Genomic DNA, 25,965 nt, shown 5'->3' with positions numbered 1-25,965 from the left:
CTATATACAGTGTAAGAGTCAGGGGGGACTAAAATGAAATGCTGATGTTATAAAGCAGGGAAATACCTGCCTTGTTTTGTTGCTGATATTGTTGTTGAATTCAGGTTAAGCAGCTACTTTCTTATTACAAAGATCATTGAAATTCAACATTTGATTTAAAAAGTTTCTCATCCTATCCTTTTGGACTGCCTGCTAGGATTTATAGCAGATTAACTTTGAAAATGATTTAGCTCTGGGGTTCTGCAGTCACAGGGCAGAAAAATAACTCTTTCTCATCCACCACCGCCATCTTTACTGGCTCACACATTCCTATATTCCCACATTTCTATATTAACCCTAATAGGGGCAGAGCATATAAAAATGTAATTTAATTAGAGGTCTGAGTATAAAAAGAGAGGCTGTCAAGGCTGTCATGTAGGCACAAAAACAGAGGAACACACACACACACACACACACACACACACACACACACACACACACACACACACACACACACAATGAACACATTCCCAGGAAGCATTTGTGACGTTCCTGTACATGTAGGCCTAACTGACTGTGGTGTAACTGTGGGGATTTAGTGGGGAGACACAATACGCCAGCATAAGTTCAAAGCTCAGTGTAATCACATTTTATGCGTTTGGATAGACATCTGAATGAAACAGATAACAGCCTCATAAAAAGAATGGGATAATGAATTATGTCATCACAACATTCAGCCAGCAAATTTACTCAAGGGCCTATCTCCTTCTTTATCTGTTATCTGGTGGCACAGGGATGCACTTCTGATATTCTAATGTCTAATGAGTCGGGGATATCGGAGCAGCGGTAACCTAAAGGGTTCAGAAGCAGGGTTATAGACGGCAAGTTGCCTCTTTGAAGTCTGGTAACAGTGAAGTTTCATAGATCCTAAGAAGTCTGCAATAATTATTCACTAAGGCAGTGAACTCAGAGGTTTGATATTGCAGAGACTGTGATTTGATTGAGATGGGGGTCTGAATGATGAGACCAGTTTCTCTGAAGTTCTTTTGTGCTGGTACTCAATATTGTTCAAGAACCATACTGTGTTTTTGCATGTTTTAGCCAATTAACCACAAATCATACTTTCATTACTATGGAAATACTATTGAGTGTGTTGAAAGTTGCAATGTTTGAGTGATAATGCACTTGTAAGAAGAAGAACCAACATTCTAGACTTGAGAGTTAGTTGGCCAACACAGAAAGCATTCACAAATTATATTGCTGCTAGTGCAACTAGACAGACATCCCTCACTGGCCTCCCACCAGCAAACCCAAACCCCATTATTGAGATTCAGAGTTCATTCTTGACCTTCATAATGTGAATGAATGAATGAATGAAACATCAACTAAAAAAACAATCTCATCTCAAGGTCCATTTAGTTGCTGTTTATTATATTTTGATCATATCTCATGATCCTCATCATGGAGGTGGATGGAGTTTGCCAGTTGTTTTGGAACTGTCGATGTACAAATTTCCATTTTTTTATGAGCACTTTAACTTCTCACTTAACTTTGTTTCCCTGTGCCACCCTGATGCCCAATTTTCCATGTCTGAAAATTAATATATTATAATTTGAATTTGACCATTTGCTGACTATCAAGTCTCTGATTTCACAGCCCACTACTTTCATTCATGCACGTGAAATTCACTGAGCACAAATGCAATTTTTTCTGCAACACCATGGTTCACAACACAACATCACACCTGAGAGCCGCCCTGAACAATCACAGTTTGTATCTGCTGGCTACTGAGCAGCCCCGCTGGAGCAATTGGGGGTTAAGTGCACCTTAACAGTGGGTAATGAGGTAGTAGCAAGTCACTCAGGCATCCACACCCTGATTTATCCTATGTTATTTTGGTAGTTTCTTGAGTTTGTCACTTCGTTGAATTAAATAGGATGCTCTGCAGCTTATTATCATCTCCTTTAAGTCACAGCTTTTTTACAAACACTTGAACAAACCACATTGGAAGAGATGTCAAAATAATCTGTGTTCACTGCTATGCTGCTATGCTGTGTCCAAAATCATCTATCAGACAGTTTTTAAAAAGGTAAATAGCTACATAACAAGCTTTAAATGCTTAATTTACCAGAATTAAAATAAAAAGAAAGAAATAAAAGTACAGCCATACTTTTTAAAAAGTATGTAAGTAAGGCTCTTTTTTCTTACTGTAGCCACTGTTGCTCATTATCTTGTTGTGAATAGGGTTTACTTTTACTAGGGTGTACATTTACTTGGATAATGAAGTCTTACTCTTCCATTAGCATTTTACCCATTTGAACAGTAGAGTACAGTTAAAGAGGTGGCTTAAAGGTGAGCTTGAGTCAATTAATCTGTCATGAAAACACTGATCTCTTTCTTTCTGAAAAAGCAAAGCAAATCAAAAGGACCTGATTGTGCCTCATCAGGTGTCATTGACCTTGTTCATTTCACCCTTTAAGCCACCGTCATTCCATATTCCCCCTACAATCAGCAGGGACTCGTAATTGTTAGACAGACTGCAGCATAGCCTAAAGGTCACATATGAGTTGGTATGCGTTGAAGCGTGAGCTAAATTTGGCCCATGTAAATGTGCCTTACAAAAGTTGAGATCACAAGAAAATTAAAGGCTGCATGCAAAATTGAAACCCTGTTAGCTGTCAGCAGATACAGCTGCCAGCACAGCTGGATGTCTGCAGAGGAAGTGCTCTCATAGCAAAAAGACATTGTACATCCTCTCACCAAAACATCTGTCATCATGTCATTTTAGATGAATGGTCGGTGATTACACAATGATGGTTTTGTCAGGAGGTGGATTTGAACCACCTAATTCTGGGTTGATGACAAGAACGTTCATGTTGCCACATTCTTCAGAGAAAAAGAGGTGGTGATGAGACATGTCAAGTCAGAACATGAAATCAATACAAAGTCAAAGTTTAGTTCTGGTTGAATTTGTTAAAATATAATCTGTGATATTTTGATGTGAATGAGTGTTCATTGGACCTTTTTGATAGTGTTGTTGAAGTTGTTTCTGGTTGCTGTTCCGCTTTTGCATATGCACTGAAACAATCATCCAATAAAGCAACATTTCAGTTTTGTTTTTCTTTCTTTCACACCTATCCAAACTCCTCATATCGCTAGAAACAACCAGTCCTTGCTTGCTTGCATCCTGAATTAATACATTTATGCTGTACACAAGTTGTAGCAGTCTCAAGGCTTATGTTTGACCAGTCAGTGACCTTTAGTTTTACAAACTCCACCCGGTAGTTCCTGAACCATCAGATAGTATGACCTTGGGAGCACCAACTTTTATGAGGAGGCAGGAACTACGACCCAAAAAGAAAAAGGTTCCTGTGGTTGAAATGCAGGAAAAGCTCTTTTTCTGGTTTCATGGAAGCAAAACCACTGGACATTATGGATTTTACCAAAGGCCAAATGTTACTACTCTGTATTGCCCACTGATATCACAGAAATATCCAGTTCATGACTCACTTTCTCTTTAGCAATTCCAAGCACTTGGTGTATGGTAGGATTCTTCACCATATTATTGCAAGAGGTTAACTTAAGCATCAAAGTTCATGCTTGACCTTGGAGACAGTAGTTTGACAATACCATCCCAAATCAAGGTCCTCTTAGCATGTAGATTTTGTTCAGATGTCATGGATCTTTTGAATGTAATCATTCTTCCTGTTCATAGGGTTAGGGTTAGGGTTAAGAGATCCCTATCTAGTGTGCGACCAATGGAAGAGATGGGACACAAAATCCACAGTCCTTGGTCCAAACTTTAACATAATTTAATGTGAGGCTTTGACAGTCTGAGCTAATCAAATCAAGTAGTTGTCTTCCATACTTAGTCTTTTTATTCCCTCTTTGTGATTCCCCAAACAGTGTTTCTATGATGAGCTGCAGCGGTGGGATAAAAAACACTAAGAGGGAATTTGTCTTAGAAAGAATGTAACTTGATTTGTCTAACTCAGACCGCTGAAGCCTCACATTAGCTTCAGATAAATGTATATGTTTTGCACAGAATGAAGACTGTGGATTTTGTCCCCCATCACTTAGGTTGCATTCAGACCGAAAACAGTCCTGCATTAAAACAGTTCAAGCCCTTGTTGCTTAAAGTATTGGTGAGACAATGAAATACAATCCAGGAAGTAATTTAAAGGCTTATCAGATGCCATAACAACAATTTGTAACACTACCAGACAGGATTTTTCAACTCTCTGAGTTATTGCTGCGGCAACTTTTTCAAATTTTTGTCACGACTGGTTCCACTCTCTGTGTTGGCACCCCCACTGCATCAACGCACAGCCCCATTCAAAAATAAGGGGGCTGCAGAGAATAAACAGAAGTACAAGGGGAGAAGTTGGTCTGAATGCGGCCTTACATTGCAAGCGCATTAGGAAAATATCTCTTAGTTGCCAGTATGAACATGAGCAATGATACCATCAAGCTAAAACTGTTTTAATGGCACCTGACTAGACTATTTTTACTAATTTTAAGACAGACTTGAAAAAATGTGAAAAAGCTGAAAAATATGTAAAATGTGACTTTTTCATCCATCCATCCATTAGCTATATCTGCCTATCCTCTAAAAAGTTGCAGGCTATGTGACTTTTATTCCAAAATGAATAAAAGTGAATGATCATAAGAATAACATGAAAATGGAGAAAAAAAAAATCTATTTCAAACGAGTTACTGCTTTTCATACATTATAAATTAATAGTACAAATTGAGTCACACTAAACCCTCTACCTGTTTTGGAATTAAAGTCTAGTAAGGACTGTGTATGATAAATGATACATAGTATTGTGAAAATAGTCAATCATCTTTTTTATCTTCTTGTTGCTCTCTGGAGCCTATTGGGTCATGCACTTGGCAACAGATTGGCAGTTGCTCTGGAAATTAGCAATAAACAATCTTACATTTAACCTACATAGCAGCATTAATGAACTACCAGCCCTGTTATCAGTGATGTAATTAACATCTTTGATTGGTCTGGAAGTGGATCGAAGACTTTTGGATAAACTGCTGCAAGTGAGCTGAGAAATTGTCAAGGCTTTGGATAATGGCTTCATTCGTAAAATGTGAATAAAAAAAATCTGATCCTGTAAAAGCTTTACAGGCGATATACCGTTCAGTTTTAATTTATGGTTCACAGCCTGTATACCTGCATATTCTATAGCATAAAGTTATAAGGCCTGTGTTTTGAAACATGAGATTTGTGAAATAAAAAACGTTACTATACAAGTGCAAGTCTACTTTCTCTCTATAACGTATGGGTCAAATATCAGATTGTCATCTTCTCTAAAAAAAATGCGGAGGGAACACACTCCCTTGCTTATACCGTTGACCAGTGTGTAGTTTCACAGCAGATATTTGGGGTTGAGTGCTTTGCCCAGGGGGAATCTCAGCAGTATTTTCTGAAAGAGTGGAGATTGTTGCCCCTTTACTTCAAACACCCAGTTTCTCTGAGCTGGACTGAGAATATATGCTCCCAACCTTACATTCACCAGCCAACTTCTCTAACCTCTAGGCAAGTGCTGCCCCTTTTTATGAACCCACTTTGCCATTTATTCACTGACTTGCTGACTGCAAGTCTTGCAGAAGAGAAGAAATATAGAATGGTCTGTTTGAGTTGCTAGCTTTTAGACTTTTTACTCCTTCAGAACCCACACAAAACTGTAGTGAAATGGTTTTGTCGCCTTATGCAAAATATTCTCAGCATGTCCTTTTCAAACCTCAAGTGTTTCATTTTCATGCACATCATAAATGTGTGGACTACAGAGGCAGCTGACGTTTCCTTGATGCACCAAATAATAATGAAGCAGTAGTAGGCTGTAAGGAATACTTGAAAACGATTCATACAAACACCATGCAGGGGCATAACATGAATACTGGTCTATATGCGATACTCATTTAGGCATGTATGACATTCAAAGTCTTCCCTCTGTTCCTTTGTTCTAAGGAACTGCTTTATCTGAGAGATGCGTTTTCAGCACAGCGTTTTCAGCGTTTGTAGGGGAGGAACAAGGACCAAACGGAAGCACTACCCTTGGGGGAAGAATGTCGCCTGTGGTTTTGGACGTGCTTTGAACTTGAAGGAGTCCTTTATCAGTATACAGTGCTGCCGGGGATGTATGAGTATGAGAAGTGCCACGATAACTCTGCCAAATAAGACATGCTGCGGCAGGGTGCTTGGGCAGCAAACACACAGCAGATGCTCCAGTGTTCTCCAGATATCTCAGAGACAAACTGTAGTACTCCAACCAAATTGATCTGTACATAGAAATACCGCTGAGCGTGCTTAAAGAGATCTGCCCACAGGGGGTCAGGGATGTGTCAGCTGAAGCATATGGTGGAAGAACAGGGGGGAGAGGAGAAAGCAGAGCAGTTTATCTGCTGACTTCAAGTTCCCCTCCAGTGACCTCACTGACAATTTGAATAATTTCAAACAAGCCTCTCTAGGAAATCATTGGTTTACCGAGCAAACTGGAAGCACCAGCTCATCGCTGCTCATTGAAACAGGCTCAAGTGCCCCTACTGCAATCCAATTTCTCTGCTGTTCAGGTGGGCTTTATTTTGACTGGAAATGGGCCTGGTAAAGATAATATTTTTTTCCTACAGAGGCCAACCAGAAGAGCTTTGAAACATGAATAAGCTTAGATAAGGCTGCTTGTCTAGGGTATAGTTGACATTGTTTTTTAGTCTACAGTATACAGATTCATAACTTCTGGAAATATCTGTATCATTAGCAAACTCCATTAAATCAGCAGCCTTCGCCTATGCTTTTGCTGTATGCTTACAAAGCTGCAGCATTTTTGAAGAAACTCACCCTTCCTACTTTCTAGGCAGTTTTACCTACATGCACCTGCTGGATAAATACTGAATTAAACATGAGCATATGGGATGAAACTTTATGATATGGAGTGGCAATATTTAATGAAAATCTGACAATATTGCATAAAACATATATATAATATATTGAATGAGTGAACCTTACCAGTCTTAGGTTTGGACACACTTTCCCACTCACTTGAATGAGAAAGTGAGTGCAAACTTTTGAGTGATACTGTATGTCTTAAGTCTGTCTTAAAACAACGGTCTGGTGTCCAAATGAACACTGACAGAGGTTTTCATTGCTGTAATCATTCCTCCTGTTCACACTGGCTGTTAAAAGATCCCCTTCAAATGTGTTCACACACAAGTGATGGAGGCCAAAATCCACACAGTGTGTCCACACATGTCATTTTGTGCAAAACTGCATTTAAAAGTTCATCTGAAGCTTATATGAGGCTTCAACAGTCTGAGTTAGTTATATCACACATTTACAGTATTTTTAGTATAATATTCCCTTTTTGTGTTTCATTGGACAGTGTTTCCCTGTTGAGCTGCAGTGGAAGTATAGTAACAAAAAGATGTACTTTGGCACTAAGAAGACTGTAACATTGAAATGACTGAAGCTTCAGATTAGCTTCAGATAAATACTTTTTGCACAGAAGGAGGCTTATGGATTTTGGCCCCATCACTTACATACTATATAAGTGCTTCATGAAGCAATCTTCTAATGGTCATTATGAACAGGAGGAATGATTACAGCAATAAAAGTTTGGCGCCTGACTCTTGTTTTAAGACAGACTTGAAAAATGTGAACTTGCCCTTTAATGAGGTGTTTGCTGTGAATCGGGCTTTATTTTTATTGACAAACATTCCATATTTTTCCATATATGAATACACTGTCATCCAACTTGAAGGGAATGGATTTTAAAGATAAAAGCATAAAAAAAAACTTCCACTGATAGTTGGGGTTGTGAAAATGATAATTTTCTATATAAAACACATGTCTTCCTTTAGAAGTTTGTTGAGTTTGGTGTATTGCTTTGTGCTACAGTACAAGCACCATCTAAAATATTAATTATTACACACTCTGGTACAATAGATTTTGGCCTTTCATGTTGGTTTGTAACCTGCCATTAAAACTAAAGAAATAGCAGAAGAAGAAGGGGGATTTCTTTGAGTTCCTTGATTGAATTTAACTTTACTTGTGTGTGTAATCTTACACATGCTGGCCAGACCTGGACATGAATTGTCCTGAAGTATTGCTAGGAAATTCACCTGCCTTTTTATGGATTTGTAATTTTAAAATTCCTCCAAAAACCAACTTTATTATCACCGAATGGCTAAAATTGGTGCCTCACTCGCATATTTTAACGGCTCTGTGATAGCATCAGTGTCTTTAGGTGAGTGCACTGTAGCTATTTGCTAACTCTGTTGACATTTTAATGTACAGTAGATGTAATTAAGAGCAAATATCATATCCGTACATCAGAGTGGAAAGGCACCAAAGCCTCATTCACTTTGATTAGGATTGATTTTGTAAATTATTTTTAATCACGTAAATGTGTAACAAGCAAGAACAAAAAAAACATCTTAAATTATTAAGGCTATGTGTCATTATTTTAAATGAGAGAAAAGGCTACTCTGGATGATGATAATTTGGCTAATTATCTCTGAATTAACAATAGGTTGGCAATACTGTGCTAATGTATTACCCCCTTTGTTTGTCTTAGGTTTTGTTTGTTTGTGTTTTCCCTCTTGTCTGATTTGAGATGCGCTGCACGTGCTCACACGCTAGTGTTATGTAATGTATGGTTGTTGCAGTAGTGCAAGAGATATTCAGATCCTTTACTTAGACCTATCATTACAGCAATGTAAAAACACTCCATTACAAGGGAAAGTCCTGCATGAAAAGAAACGTGAAGAGCAGCTAAAATCCAAACCTTCTGCATTGCCATCCTATCAACACAATGTTTGAGCGGTTACTAGGTAACCAGGCCCCACCCTCCCTGCCTCTACCACGGAGTTGCCTCCTCTGATTGACTGAGCGGAGACCTCTCAGCTAGCTGATTGCTTATTGTTTTCCCAATAAAATATGCCATAACATAAAATTTAAAAAAGTTATAAAGTTGTTTGTAGATCACTAGTATCCAGTGTATGATAGACTGCTTAGTCTGAAGTTGACATTTGGCTATAGACTGCAGACTCGTAACTTCTGTCAACAAAATGACCATCATTGGCAAATTTCATTTATAAATCCACGGTGAAAACATACTTTGCACTAGACAAGTCGTCTGGCATATAACATTTTCCACAGTATGAAACTTGGGTGTTTAGATTTATGTTTCCTACCAGCTATAGCCATAGTTGCTTGAAAATCTTGCTTTCTAATTTTTAGAGTAATGCTAATCACCTTTGATACTGTATGCTTAAGAGCAGTCAAGCTATATAAGAGTAATATACAGTAAGTACAAGAGTGATGAACAGCCTAAGTACACTCACCAGCACACAGATCATAAATCTTGCCAAACCTCCCAAAACATTAATATTAAAGTTAAAATTCACTACATGTAAGAGGTGTTTATGCTTTTGGCTATACTATCATCTCGGCTTAGAGTCTTGAGGTCTGTATGTCTGATGTTGTGTTCTTACTCATGTAAACTAAAAAGTTTTTCTAAAAATGAATTTTCTAAATGCTCTGATTGACATAATTAACATGCTGATAGCTAAAAACAAAACACACACACACACACACTCAAAAGCATTTTTTAATCATGGCAGTAATTCTTTGATTAATGTTGCTCTTTTTGTTTAGTTTAAGCTAAATTACTGCTGTGGCTCAATCTACAACAGCGGGACTGTTGAGCAAGGCATTTAAGCTTTGATAAGCAGCTCAGCTATATGACACTCCTGATTGTACTAGACTGCTTCTTGATCTAAATCTGCATGACTGGCTGACTTTGAAGCAGGGCAATCGCAGATAAATCTCGTACATGCTCAGCAAAGTGGATAAATAACAGTAAACAAATGAAAAAAGTGATTATTTTTCCTCCTCGGACTCTCTGCATTTTGTATTAAAAAAGGATATACCTGCCAAAGTGCTGAAAAGTTGCTGCCACAGGAATATGATGAATGAAGCTTCAAATGTCATTTCAACACTTGACAGGTTCCAAACACAGTTTGAAAAATGGCAAACTATTCAGAATAATGTTGTTATAAAGAAAATTGTCTACCCTGCAGAACACACTTTGATTTTTAAATGATTGCAAGCATGCTCATAGCCTTTTGTGCTATGTTTTTCTCAGTTGTACCTGACATCAGTTTGTTTCTGAGGCAGCGTAAGAATAAAAATAAGATAAACTAATGTGGCAGGAATGTGACCTTGTGTTTTTTCTAAAGGGAATATTTATGTCTTAGAGGATGTGACACTCAGAGACAATAACTGATATTAACTGGATGACATACTGTACGTTTTAAAGATAGTGAATAGAGGATTTCCAAAACATGTTGTGCTTGGAATGTAACATTCAACTCGCTTACTTATTTACTGAATAGTTCATTAGTTTAATTAACAGGATGATCAAGTCTAATCTGAAGGAAAATTGTTATATTTAGTGTTAAAATGTCAGGAGGGCTGGTACGCTGTGTTAATAACTAATGTGAATAACCCAACCAGCACAGTGACCTTGAAAAGTCTTATACTGAGAGTGTTTTAGTGGCTGTTTGTCCACGGTCAGTTGACTGAGCATGCATGTTTTTTGCCCTCGTCCTTATTCACACATGCTTAGCACACACCAGGGAGCTGCATGGTACAACCAGAGTGCCCATATACTGTTTCCAGTTGAACAGCTCATTGGGAACATGGGGAGTTGGAAGGTGGCAGCCTTGCATGTTGTTACCTTTATGTGGAAGTGAATACAATACAGTGAGAAACATTTGGACTTTGGAATCCAGCTTTCTCTGGATTCTCTGGATCCACCTACCCCGTCATAGGGTCGTAAGATAAATCTGAAGGGTCGTAAAATGATCAACTGGAGAGGAAAGTAAAATAATCGTATTTCTGCAACACAAAGTTGTGCTTACTTTTTCAGACATCCTCCAAATTTTGTTTCAGCTTTTTTCTTGGCTAATTTGACTTCTTCATGGCGCTGAAAATTATTCAAATAAAACAAAAGGGAAAAAAAATCCCTTTATAGTTGAACTAGTCTCAACCAGTAGAAATATGAAACTGGTGACGATGGGTCACAAATAGTCATTGTGTTCAATTTAAGGGGTCACAAAAACCCAAAACCACTGGTGTAGGCAATAGCTTGGGTTTCTCTCTTCTTCTTGTATTGCCATCTCATGTTTGCACAGGATTAAAGATATCAAACAGCTGAATATCATTTTGGAAAAAAATTGTTGACTTTAATAGGACTCTGTTTGTGTAAATGGGACACTGTTCTCTGTCTGCACCACTGTGAGTTAAACTTAAAAACAATAATGTTTTGTTCAAGTGCATCTAAATAGATGTCAAGCGAAAAGTGAAATTGCCCTTCCTAGTTCTGAGATTTGAAACACTATTTATCAGGACCTGTCTTGTAATTTTGTTGAGAGAAAAATACAAAAACCCTTCAGACGTTGTTAGAAACTTTGTGGAAGAAATGATCGGTAGCCTTGCAAAACAGATGCTTGAGAGAAGCTGTGGCTTTTGTTGCTAAAACATTTTGAACACTCTGCCAGAGTTCGGTTTGTTGTCTTTTTGCTGAAGGTTGAAATATTTAAACTTCTGCCAGATGGTGTTCTGGTTATTGAAGCTATATGTTCTCAGTCTTGTTCAGAATATATAAACTGCGCTGTAGCTCCTACTACAGTGAGAGAAAAAGACTTTCACATGTTCCCTGTGGACCATCAGCCATATTCAGAATTCCTCATTTCTCAAGGGCTTTGTTTAATTATAGTTGACTGTAATTGGAAAGCTGTAAATTGTAGAGTTATCAGCAGTAAGTCAGAATTAGTCTAAGCTGACATATAATAGTCATGTGGGAGAGTAGTATTCCTGAATTAGGCCTTTTGGGGGAAAAGCAAACATAATGTTGGGAAAATGTATGGCACGTTTTTATTATGTATTCCTATTTTCCAGAGTTATGACTTACCAAACATGCATGACAGCTGATAGTGAATTACAATGCATGCATTAATTCAACCCAACTAATACCCGGTATGGTGCAGTCAGGTAATGCATACACATACACATAATATCTGCAGGTGTGGCTGCATGGACATTTCTGTTGTTATCCTCGCCCAGTGCACTGAATGGCAAAAATCTGCTGAATGAGACGGGTTTGGGGGAAGAGAGCTTGTCAAGACATGATGCATTGTGTACATAGTGGGAAATAGGTAGACTTCATTTGAAAGTCAATGCCAACGCTTAGACATGCTCTGGGGGATTTAAAACCATGAGCTAAAGTTATGATGACACTCCCTCAGGGGGTCCAGGAAAAACTTCTGGACAGTTTCTGTCTCCTGTGCTTTCAAGGCAAATAAAGAGGACTCATGAGTTGCAGTGTTTACTCAACACACATTCTTCACAGACAAGGACTTGTACAGCTGCATACAACATGCTCAGTATCGATTTGAGGTTTTTCTAATACAAAGCTCTGTATTTAGCTTTTCTTATTTAATAATGATATTTCAGGGTGTATGACATCATGTACACTGCTTTTCTTTACAGAAGAGGACAGGAGAAACATTTGCTGTTTTTACGTGTGGATAAATAAATGATAAACCCAGTTGCCAGTTTATTAGGTACACTTAGCTAAAACTAATGTAGTCTACAATAAATCCTACCTTCATGAATGTAATAATGTCAAGCAAAAAAAAAAAAAAAAACTTTTTAGAGAGGTGTTGAATCAACTTTATGCTCATTTTGGAGGTGTTTTGTTTTGTATTATACTCAGAGGTGTTTCTAATCTTTAGTCTACACTCACTGATGTAAATGGGATAGACAAAATATTCGACACACCTCTCGCTATAATGCAGTACAAACAGATTACATCCTGTCAATAGTTATAATAGCAGTTTAGCTTTCATCCAACTTTTACCTTTAATTTTGTTTCCATCTCATTGCTGTGTGTAGACTGTCATCATGCCAAAGCTCTGTTAACGGTAATGGTAACGGTAACGGTACAAGATGAAAAGAAATAGACTCAGTGACAAGAAAATTAACTCACAAAAACTGAAAAAAAACCCATCTCTTTGTGCACTCTGATTTGGTACAGGAACCATTTAAATTTGCATTGTTCAGTCAACAATAAAGACCATTTCTGCTATTTTAAAAGCAAATGAGGCACCTTTAATGAAATACAGAACAGCAGAGTTGGCAGTTTAGAAACTGTTCTGAGCTTCCAGATTGATTGCTTATGATTCAGTAGAAGTACAACTGGAAAGTTATTTGTATGTGTTACGGTGAATGATTTTAATGAGTTAAATGTCTGTGAGGAACTGTGCTGTATGACGCAGTTAAACTTCTTAAAACTGCACATATGTCTCTGTCTCTGACACAGCATCCACCAAAAGTTAGTCCATTAATAACCCATTTAACACTGGGACGCAGCAAAGAAGTTGATTGATTGTGCTAGCAGATATGGTAATCCACCTAGTGTGTCTAAAATACTGTGTTACCAGAGGAGCAGGAGCAGCTGCAAGCAAGGCTCCTACCTGGATTCGGAGACTTTAGAAATGAATATAATCAAATTAAAGGGGCAATAAGTACAATTTTTAGTACCCCATATCACAAAACGCCTGTAATATGTCTGCAGGGGGTTGGTAAGGCTGTTGATCATTACTAACATTTTAATGATTGCTTCACAAGGTTCAGAGATTTCTGAATTTCTTGACTTGCTCTTGGGTATGAAAGAAAAATTCTCTGCCTACTGGCTTATTAAGACACTTTCAATGCCCCCTCCCTACTACACAGACACTGACAGGAGTATGCAACTTGCATGACAAGACATTTCATCTACAAAGGCTAAAAGCTTTGTTTTGAAGGCAAATAGGCTTGTTTGATGAACATAATCTTGAAATCCCAATTTCTCTAAGGGTTAAACAAAAAGATATATTGTCATCAGCATCCGTTGCATACAGTGCACAGACCAGATACTTCATATCTGTTCAAAAAAAATAAAAATAAAAAAGGATAGAATTTGAAAGCTGAAAATGTGAAGGAAATCTGTAGGTGTCTGTTGGCTGCTCAGGAAGGCAATAAAAGCAACAAGTCCTCCAAATTAATTATTAAATAATAATAATATAAATAAAACATATAATTATTAAATGACCACAGGTCGTTTGACCATGCACTCTAGAAGACCCATAGGAGCATTTTCACTATGATCCATAGGACCGTTTTCTAGTCAGGCACCTCTATCAGTAGGCAGGACAACATCATTTTTCAAATCACTGTTAAAAATAATTAAGTTTTATAGTTTAACAAAGCTGTGATTAAGGTCTGGTTAGGTTTAGGCACAAAAATCACTTGGTTAGGGTTAGGGAAAGATCATGGTTTAGGGTAAAACGATCACTTGAAATGTGGTGTGGGTTAAAGTTACTAACGTTCGTCGTCATAGCAACATGGTTTATGGTTTTAAAAAACTGTCCCGACTTGCGGTTGTAAACGTGACACTCATGGTTGGAAATGAGAAGCAAACAGTGGTCTCCTCTAGCAAAGTCCACTAAATCCACTTTTTGCAGGTTAGGGTCTAACCAGCCGTCTCACCCCCCACCTCCGAATATGGAAATTTGTCACCTTATATGACGTCACTGGAACTGCACCACTGCTCCAGGTGCTGTTAGATGGCGTCTGACACTCAAACATAATAATAGGTCATTTTTGGCGACTGACATTATGACCTATTGTGTCATTTTTCTTGGGAGGTCAGGCTCAATAAAAGTCATATAAAGTCACAGAAATAAGTTTCAATACTCTCTCTTCGCCTGGCACATCACAGTGACATGCTGCTCTGCTGACATGACCCCCTGACCTCCAGTGAATAGCATGTGGGCCTGCAGAGCTGCCACAACAGTGCCATTGTTGTCTGACTCTGTGTCACTCTAGAAGAACAAGGAAGCAAGGTCACCATCCTGCTGTCAGTCATCTCCCTTTGCTGGAGGATGATGAACAGGCACTGGTGGCTTGAGACGGCTTATAAAGTAAAGCTCAGTGTTTGCTTGTGAAAATCAACAAGTCAAGTCGAGTCAAATTTATTTATAAAGCGCTTCTAACAAAGGGGATTTTTGCGGCGTGCTGCACAAAGAAGCGAGAGCATAAATACAGATAAAGACAAGGGATAAAAATAAGAAGGACGAAATGCGTGTCAGATTTTAACATAAGCTTGTGTGCATGTGTTCGTGTACTGTGTTTGTGTGTGTGTTACATCTTGTGTTAGGCAGTATGAGAGCCTTGGCTAACACATATCCTCCTCTCTATGTATCTCCTGCGTTTTTACTTCCTTAAACATTGCTGTTTCTGGGACACAGATATTTTCACAGGGCATGTTTTCTTTCCTTACGAATGCTATTTTGTTTAATTCATGTCAATGCAAAAGGTCAAACTTGTTCTTTTATACAGCATAATGAATAATTGAAAATGCAATTATATTGGGGGTGAAAAGTGAATATTGTCACTCCTTTAAATAAATATATTTGGGCTGCATCTCTGCGAGGGTGTGAGGAAACTGTTTAAGATGTAATCTTCCTGCTACATCACAGTTGCTTGACCTAGACACTCAGCCTAATTAATCCAAAGCCCTCACTTTAATTGCCTTAATATATTGGCTCTTTGTCTTCTCTATCTTGATTTTCTCATGACGTCTATTTCCCCTTAATTGATTCAAAAGCAGATCTAATCTCCCCTCTAAGTGTGGGGCACGTATTGATAGCTTTGGTTTAAATCAGCGACAGTTTTGCGGTTCCCATTGTCTACACTAATTACAGCAGACTTGATGTATTGTTGTAGCCAACGGGCATTGAACCTCCAGAGTGTTGGAGAGGAGCACTCACCATTCTTGTTTGGTTTTTGACAGGAAAAGACCAATGAAGACAGCCAGATGGTGGTCGGCGGCAATTTTACTGTTGGGGCTCGCTGTTCTCAGCGCCGACGGGAGACCCAACAAGGAGGGATTTGGGTCGCCGCCCTATCGACCAGTCGTGAGATTCCGACACAAGGTATTGATCGCCGCCTTTTTTCATTTGCTTTCCGTAACAAGAGGACTATGTGCTCTTGCCAAGTACGAAACTTTTTACAGTGGCACTTTCTTCCTGCATCAGATGTCTCTCCTGTGGTTGTTGTTTTTCTGCTCACCGAAAAATACTTGATGAATCATTATCCCTCCCTGTGCCAAGGGACTGTCTTTTCAAAGACAACATCGGATTAATGCAAGGCACAGCTGAGCAAAGATAAAGACAAGCTTTGAATGAAGTGAGGATGTTCGCATGAACGTTTAAATTAAAAGATGTAATTGAATGCATATTGACTCAGTGATACAGGGCAGGCCCCACAAGCAACATCTGCAGCTTTTATTAATCTCTCTTGCAGCATCTCAAGGAACAACTTACATTTTGTTTCTTCTAAACTAGTAGTCTACTAGTTTTTTTTTTTCTCTAATATGGTTGCAAAATGCCAGAGTAGCAGAGAATGATCAATAAAAGCCAGACAGGGAAAGAAATTGTTTTGGTAGACAGGGAATTGGGGAAAGCAAAGTGTTTTGTCAAGAGGCATTAATTGGATTGTGGTCTTTCAGTACACATTTCCCATAAGCCCTTTTTGTAGTTCTGTTCACAAAGAAACACTTCTCCTCTCTATCCAATCCAAGATAAAAATTAACAGTGACAATGAAGAATAAATGGTTGTATGTTCCCTTTTACATCAAAGCAGTCATCTTGACTAAATACTGCATTTTAAATTTGTTTTAGTCAGCTTTAGTCACGTCTGCATGGCAAAGACGCTGGCACAAAAGGGTGGGTGGGGTGAGAGATGCTAGAAAGAGAGGGAGATGGAGAGAGAGACAGAGGGAACAGATGGTAAGAACGTCATTGGACTGTGTCAGAGTTGAGCGAGGAGCTGGTAGTCATGCAAAGCTGTTGAATCGACACAATGGTCAAACAGTTTCTGACCTTCTGCAGAGGATTTGTTCAGAGATGCTTTCTAAACATGTGGACTGCAGATACCAACTATACAAGAGTTCTGCTTCTTTTTTAGTCATAGCTATCTGGAAGTTGTGTGTGTTAAGGAAATAAAGAGAAACTTCAATACCCAAGAATCCTGTAATATGATCCCAGTAAACTGCAAAGATAGCACTTTTGCCAGGCTGCAAAGCTTTATACCAAAGGGAACAGAGGCAAACGATCCAACGTCCACCTGTGCCTGGTTTTGGATTTTGTTCATAAAGGAACACATCACTGTTTTATACCTTATCTCTAGTGAGGCATGGTTATGCAGCGTTGTCTTGTGTTGACTTTTCTCCAGATCCTACTCATCCTTGGCTGAGCAGAAGCAAGAAAAACTGAAGTTTTCCAGATTACAGTGTCTCACAGTTTCATCTTGTACGGGAAATGCTTTGAAGTCTCGAGGGTGAAATGTAGCTTTCCTTAGCCTTTATTCACACCCTTAGGTGTAGGATTTTGTTGGTAGATAGAGCGATTCTGCACCAAGTGTAACTGATCTTGGCAGAATAGTGTTGTGCTACCTATAATTTGTATCCAGGAAAGTATGGTGACTCTGCAGGGTCTCAGTTAGGTAGGATGGAGCGCTCTGATTAAAATCGGATTACTAGGTTTGTTTAGAAATTTGGAAAACAAGTAAAAAATGAATATTGCTTCAATTGTTGAAGAGTGGTAGGCAATTAAATCATTGGGATTATCTTAAGTGACTGGGACATTTTCTTTGAAAAGACAAAAATCATTCTCAATTGTAGTGGAACACTTTTCAGAGGCGTATACTGTATCTCAAAATCTGTGATTTGGCTGTACTAACCATTTAATTGTTAATGGAATACATGTTGGTATACTGTGCTCTTAAACATTATTCTTTGCATTATTGTAGTAGCTAAAGCATCTTGACAAATACATTTGCAGAATTTTTTCTTTAACCTTGTGACATTTCAGAGGTATGTTAAGAGACACTGTGACAACACAGTCCCAAGAATCCCTGGTTTCACATTATTCTCTGTTGCACTGCGCTGAGAGTGTAGTAAACGCTCTTCATTGTAATTTCATAGCATTTTAATGAAGCAAACATACCCTCTTAAAGTAGTTTTATTTCAACAGCACTTTTTGAAAATGGTTTGTATAGTGCTTCACCTTCTGTTGTTTGAAACAGAGTATATATAGTTTTGCGTTTTAAAACTAACTAGCTCTGATTTTCTCTTTTTATTGCTCTAGTTTGGCACCAGAGTGACTTTAATAATTAAAGTAATGTATGTCCACATGTAGCAGGAATTTGACGAGGGGCTACAAAAATGATGTATGTGCTCTTCCACTCCAATGAAATTAATGTGCCAGGCCCAGTGATTACATCGCAGAGGAATGTCATTACAGCATCTGCATACCATTACAATTCGTCTTGTGAGAGGACAGAAGTAAACTCTGCTCATCTATCCGCCTGTCAAACGAGGCTGTGGAAATTTACAGCCCCGTGGTGAAAAATAGCCACATTGCAAGCCCTTTTCCAAAATATGTCATAGGCCTTTTTGTTGTCTAGAGAATTTTCTCCGCTGTTGGCTAGATTGCAGAGAGACTCAGGTCAGCACCTGTCAATACAGTTGAGTGAGCAGCGTTAAAGAACAGTTGTTTCAAAATGAGATATTGTAGAAAAGCAATACCAAGTTTTAGAACATAGTTGACAGCTCAAAAATGTATTCTTTTCGTACTTTTAAAGGAAAAGTCCCTAGTTACAAAATGACAGCTATTAAATGTAAAGTTAAATCTAGATTGCTTCGCATTTTTGATAAAATTCCTTTCATGTTCATCATTAATGAAGAACATGATAGTACAAAAATAATTTCTAAACAACATAAGTACATTCATTTTGTCATGTAAAGATCAGAGACATGTGCTGCACGGCCTTTGAGTTCACCACCACAAACTGTGACACACCAGTGGCCGTGTTAATGCTATGCCTTTTCCTGTGCTTTGAAGGACAGTGTTTGACAAGGGTAACAGGATCGGATACGACCTTATAAGCTTTCCTCACAAAGACTTCAATCACCAGAAGGCATTCGGCCATAAACAGCTGGTCACATGGTCTACCCATAATTCCCATGGTATTGTTTCAGAAATTCACTGTGAAATCCTCCACATGGAGTCAGGTATGGGACACAGATCAGGTCCACCAGAATGCAGCCCTATTTGTAATTGGTTTTAATGGGAAAACCACTCACTGTGGTTCACTGTTCTCAAGCCTCTATTACGTGGGGATCTTATTTTACACAGTTTTATTTCATGCAGGCTCTTTCAAGATGAGTTTCACAGTATGATTGATGCAGCGGCTTGATGTTTTGTAATTTGTGAAATTTGTGGAAAAGTGGCCAGGCTTACTCGACATGAGGGACAAAAGCAATTTCTGAATGTTTGTTGCTCTGACATCAAGCTGTTATGTCAGGACAAACAAAATGGAGGCAAGGACAACCGTGTGCAAAGCCCCATCCATCCTGCACTGGCTTGGCCACATGGCAAATCTAGATTAACAGGGGATAAGCAGAGAGAGAGAGAGAAAGAGTAGGAGGTGGGGTGGGCAAATGAGATTGAGATAAAGAGACAGGGAATGGCAGAAATAACAAGAATAAATTGCAAAATTCACAAGCAACAGCTTGATGTACAGTAACTGCAGTTAAAGCTGCAATAGGCAATGTTTAGCTTAACTGTGACTAATGTCAGTATTATTTATACCCTCCCCCTCCTTAGCTGGTCAGTTTTAGCCCCAACCCTTGTCACTCATCTTGATGAGCTGTCTACTTTCAAATGGCAGGCAGCCTGAGGCTGAGGGAACCAGCTTCTGTAAAGTCTCCACAGGGGCTGAAGAAACAGACACTGTATGGAGCCAATCTACTGTAACAATAACAAGATGTCGATGCCCATGCTGGTGTTAACCTGTGTTTTTGAAGGTCTTTTCTGCAGCATGCCTATCTTTGCTCTTCACTGGCTTTTTACTCACTTTACACTAGTTGTTTATTGATATGTTGACTCTTACTGTGTAGCTTCACCAGCTTCTGTTGTAGCCACAATCCAGTTTTTTGTTTCATGAGCCACAAACAGCACACAGCAAATGCTCAAATTTCTAGGGAACAGGGAAATTCAGGCATCTAGGCAGGTGTTCAGGCTGAAAATAGCCCAGTGTTAAAAAATGCAAGGGTTTGTGTTGGTGTGAATGTATTGCTACAGGTCAAGGTGGATAGTGTGCACATTCAAAAGGAGACATTGTCCCCACACTAAAATTTGCAGGCTCCCAGAAAAGGTTTTCGTTTATGCTACAAGGTCTTTTTAGTCAGTGAGTTTGAAGACTTATCAGACACTGCACACCTGTTTATTATACTTTGAGGAAGGGGTTGAAAAGTTTTCATGGTATCAGTAATTTATCCTCTTTGTTAATGATTGCAAAGTAGAATTACAGTACTCACATTAAAAAGTGATCCACCAGGAATATGCTTTGTGATTTGATTTTTCAAAGCAGTATGTTGCTGGATGATGTTGAATTGTGCTGTGGCAATAGTAGAGCCAGTTTTTCTCCCTTGAGTTGACTGCATCAGCACCTCTGTTGTCCCAAGGCAGTGGTAATATTGAAACCAATGAGGGAGCAGTGAAATTGGTCTGAAAAAGGCCAAACAGATAGATCTAACCTCCCAGTTAGGGTATTGTACTGTGTATTCTGCTCATTTGCCACACAGGTATATTGCAATTTGTAGCTTTACTTTAAATCTTGAAGTGTACTTGAAATTTGATGGTGCGGAGGAGTGGAGGATGTGATATCTGAAGCAGGAGAAAGAGAGGACAAGGAAGAGGGTGGTGTTGGTGGAGTGAGGTGGGTTAGGAGATAAAGCCAGAGAGAGAGAGAGAGAGATGTGGGCGATCAGCCAGCTAGCTGTGACAGGGGCAGATGAACCACGGGTTGTACAGCTGGGTGCTTCACTGTCCCCAGAGTCTCAGGGCAGCAGAGACAGGCCTGCCAGCGGCTCTGGGGAAATCACTCTCTTCAAACAAATGAAGTGTGAACACTGTCTGCCATATGCAAATCAGCTCCATTTGATATCTTCCCTACCTGTAGTGCAATTCTAAATGTCACCTCCTCTAGAGGGTAGGGAAGATACCAAGAATATCAGAGAGCCACAGGTGTTTCTGTGCCAACTGGGTCGCCAGTCAACAATGTTTTGTAAAACATCCAGGTAGATGATGTAAAGGGACAGCTTTTTAGCAGATCGTGATGTTTAACTTGGTTGCCTTTTAGTTTATTGTGTCATAACATCATTTCAACTGATGTTAACATCAAAATAAATGGAGTAAGATGACAGTATAGCCAGACAACAAATGTTAAAAAGTTGTCACTGGTTCTAAGGTTGCATATGAAATGGTTCATCCATAATTTATATTATTGATCTGTGCACACCAAACATTTGCTGCAATTTGAGCTGCAATATGAGGAAGTCACCTTAGCATCTAATTACAGTATCACACAGAATGTAAATATTGTAAATCTTCACAGCAGGCAGTTATTCTTTTATTAGTGTTGCTTGTTTCCTACAATTTTGTCAAAGTAGATGTTACTATAATTGAATGGTAAATGGTAAATGGTCTGTACTAGTATAGTGCCTTTCTAGTCTTCCAACCACTCAAAGTGCTTTTTACACTACGAGTCACATTCACCCATTCACACTCATACGCTGATGGCAGGGGCTACCATGCAAGGTCCCAACCTGCCCATCAGAGGGAATCTAATCATTCACAAACTGATGGCACAGCCATAAGGAGCAATTTGGGGTTCAGTATCTTGCCCAAGGACACTTCAACATGCTAACTAGAGGAGCTGAGAATCAAACCGCCGATCTTCCGATTAGGGGACAACCCGCTCTACCATCTGAGCCACAGCTGCTACAATTGATGTTGTAGTATTTATTTGTTATGGTTGTATTTAACAGCAGCGTGGTTACCACAGGAAGCCTCTACCATACATTCAACTTAGGACTTATTAAAAGTGCGTTATTGCTCATGTGGGTGTTATTTCCTCTGATGAGGGTCTCATTAGCAACAGCAGTTATGAGTGCAGAGTCAGTACAGTCTTTGTGAAAGTATCGGAATGACAATATGGAGATAATGGGACAGATGATAACTAATATCATGGATGACTATACATTACACTAACTTAAAAAGTAAATGGAACTATGATACGTAAAATAAATGATTTCCTGCAGTTACAATCCTTTTTACTAGTGAGATTTATTGGACACAATTATCCTTGTATGTGTAAAATGCTTTAAATGTTTCACATGCTACATTAATTGACTTAAATTCAATTGAGCATGTTTTAACAAGAACATGTACAATATGCAGATTTTCAGCACACATCCAGGAATTGGGTAAGCGTGTATCTGCTATTTTCAGTAGGTAGTCAGGTACCACTGTTAATTATTGACTGTAGACCTGTTGCATAATGCATCTTTTCCATAACATCACCCTGCTCGAGCTGGTAGAAAAAGAGTCAGAATTTTCTGTACAAGAATGAGAAGGATGAGCTATGCAGATTTCACTGTAGAGAAATCAAATATTTATGCCTCTTTCTTTCATATTCATGGTTTGTGGAGAGCAGCTACTCAGAATAGTAGTCCTGATAACAGCATTTTCTACACTCATCATCACTATGCTTGCTTTAAATGCAGCTGATTTTATAGTGCACCCACTGAAGGGGTCATGGTTATTTGCTCTTCTTTATATGTCTCTACACTGTGATTTTCGTCCCTGAGTGACTCCACTATTTATGTTTTCTGTCAAATACAGTTCAGTTATATTTTGGTTTGCCATGATAAAACATGAATGAGGACAAATATGACCTGCTAATTTGTTTAAATGATGCAAGACACCACTAAAAGTATATGTTGACATCCAGTCTTAACAAGAAAGAAAGAAAGAGGGAAATATATAGAAAAAAAAATTAGATTGCATAATCTAGATGTAATAAATCACATGTTGGAAAACAGCATAGCAACAAGGAGATCCCTAAAGAAGCACAGGGAAAAAAAAAAAAAAAATCTCACAATATCTGCATAAAATAAAACCAATGGGGAAGTGACTATGGTAACGAGTTGAAGGGTTTATCATTGTACATGCGAGTGAAGCAAATGACCACTTAACGTAATGGCACATTAATGTTTGACTTATCAATGCATCATTAATCGCCATTCAAACAGGCAACACTACATTGCCTCAGACAATTTTTTGCCGTCAGAGTGAAATCCTTGGACCTTAACATCACGCCTTCGTTGATATGTGAACTCAATTGAACATTTCGCAGAGAGAATTGGCTAATGTATTAAAGGTGTCTATAGAACTCCATTTCTATTGCAGTAGCCCCAAGGATCTCACTTATTCAGCTAAATGGAAAAAAGCTTTCATGTCATATTGCTGATGCTGTGCTTGTGTGGTTTATTATAACTGTGATCTCTTCCCTATTTTCTTCTTGTTTTTGTTCCAGCAGGATGGGATCCCTGAGAGCTTAAGGATAAAGGGTAAGTTTCCATTTGTTCATTCTTTCAACTGTTCTTTCCCTTCCTTTCCAATAACATGCAATGTTACCAACCAGTATTGTACATCATGAAGGTTAGGTTTAAGATTGTTCTCACGGGGAGGCCACAGCATGGCTGAACCATATCTTTGTTGTGATCTTTTTGACTACCTGTGATATTTTTAATGGAAAGCACCAGAAAACACCAGATACAGAGAGTACTTTTAACAAAACTTCACACTAGGAAAGCCATTACCAAACCTAACACTCTATCATCTCCTCTTTCAACTAGTTTGTTCAGACAAGGAGATCTCACTTGATAATCATGTATTTACACAGTCAACCAAGCATGTTCTGATGCTGTGGCTAGTGTTTTAGATGTTTTTCCTTTTACCAGCTACTTTTAAAAACTGTGAATGGAAAAAACCAAAAAGCATGCCCATCAACTCCCATGTGGACAAAGTGTAGATTGTAGAGAGACACATTGTTTCATGGCAGATGTAATGTGTGAATCATGACCAAACTAGTAAAGACAAAATATACAGTAACTGGGGTTCATGCCACCCAGCACCTTAACATCAATATCATATTGTATAGGAGAATCCTCAATTATGCATTGACCAAGAGCTGTGTGTGCATGTGTGTACAGTATATGTGTGTGAAAAATAGTATTAGGAAATGTATCTTCAACTTCATGGTGGGTAATGATCCACAGGGGTTTGAAACAAGCCAGAGAAAGAGCATGGGGAAGAGAACTGACTTCAACAATGATTTTTACATGAAGCTTCAAAGAATATACTATATATCCACCATCTGTTGTTCAAGTAGGTTTCATATTTCACTGTTCATATTTGATACAACGTTGTTGCAAGACGTATGTTTTAGTTTAAAGCTAGAAATATAGATCTGAATATGTTTTAGAGCATCATGTGAAAGCTGTATCAGCATCAGTAGGGGTTGGTAGTTACTGTGGTACTGTGATTTCATATCATTTCTACAGCTGGTTTGATTAAGTTTTGAGGCAAGATGTCTTTAAATTCTCATAGTGTGTTCAATGCATAAAAAAACCAAAAGAAACATATCTCCCTACCACAAGCTGTGTGAAAAGTTAAAAGTAGAGTTTGCAGTTTTGGATGGTTCATTTTCCTTTAGTGCCAAAGAGAGATGGATGAACTCTCAACTCTAACAAAAACATTTCGTACCGTTAGGATTCAGCCACTTAAAAATGAGCCTAATCTTTAACCGTAACTTCATAAAATTCAGTCAGGGCACTTCTATGTATTAACCATTTATTGCAACAATGATATGCAGTTGAGTTTGGTGGTGGGCCTCTTTTCCTGTGATACTCCAAAAATAAATCTGTGGTCATGTGACCCAGGTTGTCTCTAAGCTTACACAAGACCAAGGGTTGAGCCCGAAATACACAACAATTAATGAACTGTAAACTTATATCAACATGTACAAACATTATGAATTCACAGAAGTCCTAAATGCTAATACAGGAGGAGGCTGCAGAGCTTAAGAGAGTTGCATTACTAGGAAGTAAGCAGTGTATGAATCAACTTCTCACTGAACTATTGTAATGCTTCTTTATGTAGGTCAAAATGCTTTTTAGACTGAATGAGCATTATTCTGCTAAAATTACATATTCCAAACTAAAGACTAAAACATTTTTACTATAAGGGGGAATCTGCATTAGGGCTGCAACTAACAATTATTTTTATAGTTGATTTATCTGCCAATTATTTTCTTGAATAATTGAATGTATGTCAGAAAAAAAGAAGTGAAAATTACTATTTCTCAGAGACCAATTTGGCATATTTAAATGTCTTTTGTTCAGCCAACAGTCTAAAAGTCAAAGAAATACAGTTTACTATCATAAGAAAATATCTAAGAAAATCAGCAAATATTCCCATTTAAGGACTAAATATTTTGCTTAAGAATTTAGTTTTGCTTAATTTATATTTTCTCTGGATTAATCAGCCTCAGTTCACTTCTTATCCACATCAACTTTTAAATGGAGTAAATATCTTCACTCCCACTAGTGCTAAAACAATCAATGGATTGATTGAGAGGAGTCATTTTTCAGCAAAATTATAGTCACTGGTTCCAGCCTCTTAAATGTGAGCATTTCCTGCTTTTCTTTTTCTTTTAACAGTTTGTTGTCCTTTTTATAAACGCTCAATCAATGAATTAAACAAAGTAAATGATAAAGTCACCTATGATGAAGATAACCATTAGTTCCATCTGCAGTTGACACCATTGTCTCCAACCGGCTTCATCTACCATTGCGGTATAGGGCAGTGTCGATGCATTAATGCGCCATGGTCCTCTTGCTGTTTGACAGATGCATCTCATCTGTCAACCTGTCACCTTTCTAATGTCTTCTG

General features: G+C 38.4%; 1 protein-coding gene across 1 annotated transcript in view; it reads left to right on the top strand.

The window, feature by feature from the left end:
- Positions 1 to 25,965, top strand: part of fstl5 (follistatin-like 5) — a 177,444-nt gene that overhangs the window by 8,290 nt on the left and 143,189 nt on the right. Inside the window, exons 2-3 of the mRNA XM_042419078.1 lie at positions 15,894 to 16,035; positions 23,549 to 23,579. Coding sequence (XP_042275012.1) covers positions 15,894 to 16,035; positions 23,549 to 23,579 — 173 coding nt within the window. The remainder of the gene's footprint in view (positions 1 to 15,893; positions 16,036 to 23,548; positions 23,580 to 25,965) is intronic.

The sequence above is a fragment of the Thunnus maccoyii genome, chromosome 8 (genome assembly GCF_910596095.1).
Source record: "Thunnus maccoyii chromosome 8, fThuMac1.1, whole genome shotgun sequence".
NCBI lineage: Eukaryota > Metazoa > Chordata > Actinopteri > Scombriformes > Scombridae > Thunnus > Thunnus maccoyii.
Note: the sequence above shows the minus strand (reverse complement) of the source record. Positions and strands in the feature narration are given on the sequence as shown.